The sequence below is a fragment of the Tigriopus californicus genome, chromosome 6 (genome assembly GCF_007210705.1).
Source record: "Tigriopus californicus strain San Diego chromosome 6, Tcal_SD_v2.1, whole genome shotgun sequence".
NCBI classification, from domain to species: domain Eukaryota; kingdom Metazoa; phylum Arthropoda; class Copepoda; order Harpacticoida; family Harpacticidae; genus Tigriopus; species Tigriopus californicus.
Window position 1 is genome coordinate 1,567,854 of NC_081445.1, and position 7,703 is coordinate 1,575,556.

Consider the following 7,703-nt stretch of genomic DNA (forward strand, 5'->3'; position numbering starts at 1 on the left):
TATTTTGGTCAGTTGCATTGTCTTTTGACAATATAACTTTGAAATGGAACCACTTTACAAGTGAACTATATAAAAATGACCTGCCTTGAATTGAAGAGATCTACATTCCTTATGCTCTTACTTTTATTCGACTGGTGGCTCAGAGTCGCTATGACCAAGAGCAGGCCAATTTCGGCGGAAGCTCGTTCACAGTCCATATTTCTAGAAGTTCGTGACCAAACCCAGGGTCATTTGATTGAAAGTAATAACAAAACCATCAATTTTCAATCATTATTTCTTTAGGTCAAATATCATTGGAAGTTTTCATTTTTGATCAAACGAAAGCAGACTACCACCACTTTCTATTGTGCTACCATGGGTTCAATTCCTGGCTATCCAAGTCCCAGTTTCATTGCGCTATTCAAATGATAACATGAATGGTTGCCATAGAAGCCATAGATACAGTAAGCGAGCCTGAAACATTAGCCTCTTTAGCCTCTGAAAAGAATGAAAATAAGTACAGTCCACAAGCAGGACTGCATTTTCATGGACATTTCCATGCACAAGAGGCGTAATGTGGGTTTCGGGTGAGGTTAAATGCTTTGTATTTGGGTTAAATCGCACATTTTTTATCCCATGCACTTTTTGCGTGAACTTTTCGACGATAGTTAGCGCTTTTTTCCTCCAGACTTCTGGAAGCACTGGACCAGTCCATTCTTGAACCGATAATAAGTGGTAAGTATATGACGGGCGATTGTGGAAACTGTTTCGACAAATCATGATTATTGAGGGAGGGTAGGGGCTGTATTCCTACAATCTAGAAGGAAAATCCCTATCAAATTGATCGAAGTCCGGGGACGGGGTCCAAGCGCACACATCAGGATCGGGTCACCTTGACATCTCATGCGGATCTGAAAGAGTTGAGCAACAGTGTTGCCCAAGCCAAAATTATGGGGATTGGCTAAGTTAGATTTACACTAAGCCAGGCTGAGGAGAGGGGCAAGACCTAAGACTAGGTATGGGCAAGACCTTTAGATTCAACACTATGATGGAATGAATACCTTGGAGTTCATCTCCATCTGATGTCACACTACATTCATTGCTTCTACCGTTCTTTAGGAACCAACTTGACGGAGAGTCATGTTGAATTTACGAATTTTACCACATTTGGTCATTCACTATATATCATACGATATCATTTAAGAAAATGGTTAATAAATTGCAACAATAAATATATCTGTCAGTGAAAATGTGAAAATCACATTCCATTTGTTGTTTTATCGACTACTATAAATGATTTTAATAATAAATAATTTACAAATTTCCACCTCAGAGAGGGCGAACCAAGAGTTGGAATAAAGAATTATCATTATTATGCAGATTGGGATACATTCATTTTCAGGCTCATCCAGATAGCCAGGTCGACAAGACGTATGAGGCTCGGGACGTAAAGGCCAGTGCGGGAGATTTTAGAAGCTTTTAAAAAATCCAGGGAGGACTGGGTTCATAGAGAAACCTCAATGGTATCGAGTTGATGATTTGGCGTCCCTGTCCGTCGAGGGTGTTCCACTGGATCAGCTTGTTTAGCACAGGGCATCTTGCGAGGGGAACGGAAAATTTCGGCATGGAAACAGATTCAGGCTTGCCGGAAAAAAAGATCTCGGTATACAAAGTGAAATATCGTTGTAGGAATTTCGGTCAAAAAAAGAGTCACGAATAATCATCAATATTATTAGGGAGATGGTTCTAGCGCAGTTGGTTAATGCGCGGCCGAGTTAAGCTTGGGTTCATGGGTTTGATCCCAGATCTTTCTTGATAACTTAAGTGGAGATTCCATTTGCATAACATCACTAGACTGAGCGATTGAACAAGCTAAGTGGCGTAGAGTTACCTTATAAGAGACATCTCTTATGTACTTGCCTCGAAATTATTTCAGAATTCTCCGCAAGGCAAAACTATTATTTTCCTCACTTAAGTAGCACAAATATTGCACAATGTATTTTCTATTAAAAAAAATCTAGAACCCTGGCCGTCAATTCTCCGCGCCTCGATCACGGTCTGTTTTGAAGTCAAAGATAACATAAATTCCGGCCCTATTCCAGTCAATCATGGGGGTTTCCATCAACCCTGAAGTTTGGATGTAGGCGAGAGGCAGAAAGGGCAGGGAATACGAGACAAAATTGCGAATCAATGGCCACGGTCACGGTCTCGTAGATTTGACACCAGAACAGATTTATTAATATCCCTTGAAAAATATTTGGTATTCAATAGCAAATGCAGCAGACGATTGGCTCGCTTACACGATCATTAATAATGGACATGGACTATGATCAATTTGTTTGTTGAGGGGGGAAATGGGGTCGTACAAAGACATTTTCATATAAAAATGGTGGGGCCGTCGGCCCAAGATGTATCTAAAGGACCGACATGTGGTGGTGGGTGGTATTCGGAATGCTTCCAGCGTTTCCACCGATTTCCAGGAATAACCGGCCATAAAAAAATGCCTTCAAAAGATGGGTATCCGAGAGGGTTAGGTTAGCCCAGGCCAAAAAAAACGATGGATTCCTTGGTTTTGCGCACAGATTTCTTTCGGAGGGGGGCAGGGAGGGGTGGGGGCGAGAAAAGCGTTAGAAAAATAAAATCGGGGTGGTCATGGATTGGTTGGTAAGTTGGTGGTGATGGAATTGATACTGATGTGGACGAATCCGCCGCGCTTGTTCACATGATTAACGGTGTTGGACAAATGAGTTTTGTAATGTGTTTTTTTTTGGTTCGTAAAAGAATCGCTCATTCAGCTGATCTCTTTTCTCCGGAACGAGTGCGAGAATGACCGGGAAATGGAGAGGAGCTCAATCATCGACTCCTTTAGGGAAGAACCTCCTCACTCAACGAGTTGGACAATGACACGAAAGGTGAAGGAGGGTGCTCAAGTTTGTTGTTGTTGTTGTTCTATGTGTGGCCAACCGGTCGGCTCTATTTCCGGTCAGTGGACTTGAGGATGCCTTCGATGTAGGATTGCTCGAGCTCGTCCACGCCGTTGGACTGGATCACCTTGTGCACGCCCACGAACGCCTTTTTCAGCGTATCGAACGAGGACGAGTAGATCATCTTCTTCTTGATTTTGGCCGAATCCGGACACCAAGACATCAGGAACAACTTGGACCTACAAAACGACGGATCAAAGATCCAGATCAATCCCGAGTGGTTCTAGCTTGAGCCCTGAAATTTTTGGTATCAACCGCAGCAGGCATGATATTTGCTTTAATTTGAACGATTGAGCTAACACGTGCAATTCCATCATGTACAAACCTCGGGGAAAACAATATCGAAAGCCTTTTAAGACTTGACTCTTTCCTAGAAGGCTGATAGAAATATCGGGTGTGCTTTTTTTTCATGGATATATGGCCTTCCAATGAGGAATGATTGTGAAAGGTTTCGGTGATTTCATGATTTTCATAACGTCCTAGGCATAATGATTGTTCAGGACCGATTGGGCATTCTTAGGAGGCTAGGACTAGTTTGGGCCGTGCAATATTTTACTTGCTTTTTTAGCACCCCCTTTGTCTAAATCATGAATGTAGACATTAGTGATGGGAGGGATCAAATCAAATTTCAAATTCAAGGTTGTCAGAAACGTGGATAGTGAAAAATAAGACCCCGCCTATTCCCTCGTAATGCAAAATGTCAAGTTTGAGCAAAAAGCAACCCAGGTTTGACGGAAGAAAAATCCGAGTTACTTTTTGAGGCTAACTAATGGGTTTCGGACATTCCACCTTTGATGTCATAGGCCATTGAAAACGTAAATTGGTAGCCCTTCTCGCAACCGCCCGTGAATATTAATTTGATCCACATCAATGATTGACATAGGCACCTGCCTAGGTGCACATTACTGATGTGGATCAAGTTAATATTCACGGGAGGTTGCGACAAGGGCTACCAATTTACGTTTTCAATGGCCTATGACATCAAAGGTGGTCTGTCCGAAACCCATTAGTTAGCCTCAAAAAGTAACCTTGATTTTTCTGCCGTGAATTTTTTTTTTGCTCCTTAACTTTGCGTTACGATGGAAAAGGCGGGTACTTTCACTTTCCACGTTTTCTGTCAACCTGGAATTTGATGTTTGATTTGATCCCATCACTGGTGCAAATTTCATAGAAAATAAACTAATTGAGTCAACGGGGTTGATTACTGAACTAAGTAGAGTTTCGCCGCTTGAGATAAGAAGAGGTTTGAAATATAAAGACTTGGCTGACGAGCAAGCAATTGACATGTTTCGACCGAAAACATACCTGAAATGCGTACCTAAGTACATATTTAGCATGCAAACCTTACATGTTACGTATTCAAACCATGGCAGTGCTAAAAAACGCCAACACGTATCAATCCCTACTAGTCCCAGCCGCCTAAGATTGCCCAACTGGCCCATGGCACTCATTTCTGTTCCAAAAGCCATTCCATTGACCATTGACATTACCTAACATGAGCGCACTCAATGGCTCAAGAGTCATAAGTAGTGCCCGGCTATATGTCTAATCTTCTCAATGCTCGAAATACATTGGACAGATATGAATGTCTCATGCGAATCATAATGACTCACTCCGAATACCTGATACAGAATCAATACACAAGTTGGTGTCGAACAGACATCTGTTTTACGAAGGCCGTCGGCCTCTCCTTGAACTCGACACGGTCAAATTGGTCTGAGCTCATTTCGGCCGGCTGCTCAAGTGTGTGGGTGCATGGGTGCGTGCGTGAGCTACTAGGCGGAAATTGATTACAAACAGTGCTTGTGGCATTTGAATTCCAGGCAAAAAATGAGATCAACACGTTTCAAACCACGACGGCTACTACTGGGATGAGCCTGAGAGACCTTTAACTAGAGGAGTGGACATCAGCGGAGCTAGGCACATTTTTTTCTTTTGGTCACAGCTCTTTGGCCAAGTCATAAATGGAAACAGGCAGTAAGGTACTGGTATTTGAGACCAAACTGCACATGTTTTATTATACTCATAATTACCTATTCTTAAAACTCTAAAGAGTTTTTACTACATAACCCAGACACTTTCCATATTTTCATTAAAAGGAATATAACTCGAAATTTTGTGGTAAAAACTCCATTTTTTTCTTCTTTTAAATGGCTTTTTTTTTTAAATGTATGGTAGTATCCCTTGTGGCTTTTGGGGAACTGAAATGTTGTTTTCACAAAGTGGCCTAGCTTCGCCGATTGCCATGTCCATTCTTCCTGTTAAAGGTATCCATGGATGAGCACATGAATGGCAAATATTGGTCTGTGCAAAGGGGGTTGGGACTCACCGGTAAGAGGCCTCCGTGCCCTCGGCTTGTTGAACGTAATCATAATCATACACGGCATAACGGCAATCGTCGTTCTCACCGTCTTTGACTTGGAGGTCATCCAAAAATTGCTCGTAGGTGTTGGCGCGATCACCCGTCTGAAAAGGAAAATTCCATCCCATGAAGTGCGGTATTCCTCGGGGGCTATGCTCACATCCTGGCCAAGGTTAATGCGGCCTGAGCCCATAATCGCCTTCCGATCAGCCGATGTCTAGTCCCTTCATTCGAGACCCGTACTTGAGCGACGTGTGGCTCAATTTAACAGGCTTCCTCGGTTAAGACTTAAGTGACTGACGGGGGGCCGATCCTAGTAGGGCCAGGAGGACACTTGGCGTACCCTCTTAGCTTACACCGAGTTTATAGGCATTACTGAAGAAAAACAAGATAATGATCGGGCCACTGATTTATCACCAACTGTTACTCAACCCACCCGTGGGGAAACTACGGGCAAAAAGCCGGATTAGAACCCTGAACATAATTTAACGATGGCTTTAGGGCATGGAAAAGCCATTGGGCCTCGGATCTCGTCGATTGGATTTCCTCCCAGAGTCTGACCGCACTAAGAGAGGGGTTTGGCCTTCGTTGGTTCCAATCTTACTTTATCCTGACCGTGCGTCGGACTCAGCTGGCCCAAGGCCTGCCCGTCGGGGGGGCGTTACTCAGGGCTGGGCCTCCTGGGCCTCCCTGGAACTAGACTCGGGACTGTGCTAATTGAATCCGGCTAGACTGAGTCGCTTTCCTGGCATGGAAAGCGAAGGTAAGCCGGCGTCAGGCCAAACGGGGGCCGAAAGGGCCAGTCAGGCCGACACGAATCCCACCGCCAGCCAAATCAGGAAATCGCCAGATCAGAAACCCGGCCAACAAAACCCCCCCAGCCCCCAGGCGGGGCGCCGATGGACCAATGGGGCGTGGCTCCCAGGCCCAACTGGGCCTGTCGATAAAGATGCGCGGGGTTACCTTGTCCAGACAGATCTCGCCGTCGGCAATTTTGAAGATGGCATAACGGAATTTCTTGTCCTTTTGAATGGCCTGATACGTATTCTGGCACTCATTGGTGAGTTTCACACCGGACATCGCCATCTTGCAGAGCGGAGGTGAGCGGAGGGGCGGGAAGGGGGCGGGTCAGCAGCAGGCTCAACCACGAGTACGGACAGAAGGCGAATGAGGATCAAGGGGCGATCCAACCAACCGAATCCACACAGACAGTCAGACAGACGACGGACACCCTGCGATTCACCCAGCCACACTCTCAGACCACTGAGCCTCAACAGGAGAACGAAGAGGAGAACTGAAGAGCCGAAAAACCGAACAAGACGGCCAGCACTCCTGGAGAGAAAAAAAAAGGAGGGAGAGCCAGCCAGCCGGCCAGCCAGCCAGCTAGCTAGCCTGCCGGTATCACTTTCCACGATTTGAGGTTGTCAGGCTGAAATGGCCCATGGCGGCATGGCTGGGCCGGTGGTGGGAGGGGAACTTGGAGCGCGCTCGATGAGGGAGGGGAAAGAGCCGGAGATTGGTCATCAGGCTTGCTGTTTGGGAAGAATAGGGAAAGACCAGATGGCCAGACCGGACATGGAGGGATGGAACACCTAAAACCAAGGCCTAAAACACCCCTGAGGCTTTGGGCGTGTCAATTGTCTTAGGTTGAATGAAGCCAGACGCAGACCCGGTTCCTGGTTGTGACGGAAATCATCAAGGAAAGCCATCCCGGGCGAAAGTCTATACACGCTGGAGTGATGCTAGGTAGCTTGATGTTGGTTGAAAATCTGAATGATGAGCTAGATTCACAAGAACCAACATTAAAAGTGAATGCATTCATACTTAAACATGTGAAAGATGGAAGACTTTTGTGGCCAAGCCAGGGGGATAGAAGTTCGAGCGACAATTCACGCTTCGGCATTGGTTGGAATTTAAGCAAATTTTTTATTTTCACATTAGAATCCCAACCTTCATGCAGGATAGCTAAGTCAAAAGTATCATGAGGAAATTTAGATTTGCATCAAAGCCTGATCCCTGCTGGACTATTCTTCACCATTTGCCCCAAATTCACAAAAGCCAGAATGCCCTCGGTCCTTCAATACCATACATAGCCCTGGTCCCCACATGCCGTAATTTGAGCAACTGACCTGCTCCAGTTCTCATCTGGCCTACCTGACTTTGAGTCAGCCAGCCCAAATCCTGCGCCCGTAATCAAGCCCTCGTCCGTCTGCCTCACACATTTCCGGCAAATGTGATTCAAGTTTTTCCTAGCAATCATACCTTATCGCGACTTAATTTTAGCAAAATTTCTGTCGCACTTTCAAACCTAACGACTCTCTCTTGCATTATGTTAGTACATCAGCCCATATCTCTCCTGATTGCATCACTAAGGGCTA

General features: G+C 45.2%; 1 protein-coding gene across 1 annotated transcript; it reads right to left on the reverse strand.

Moving 5' to 3' along the window:
* Positions 1–2,190: 2,190 nt before the first annotated feature.
* On the reverse strand, positions 2,191–6,615 carry LOC131882363 (cofilin/actin-depolymerizing factor homolog). The gene is made up of 3 exons (XM_059229490.1): positions 6,289–6,615; positions 5,293–5,429; positions 2,191–3,142 (listed from the first exon to the last, which is right to left on the reverse strand). Exons 1-3 carry the CDS (start codon positions 6,409–6,411, stop codon positions 2,953–2,955), a joined length of 450 nt encoding a protein of 149 aa, XP_059085473.1. The 5' UTR covers positions 6,412–6,615; the 3' UTR covers positions 2,191–2,952.
* Between the last annotated feature and the right edge of the window lie 1,088 nt (positions 6,616–7,703).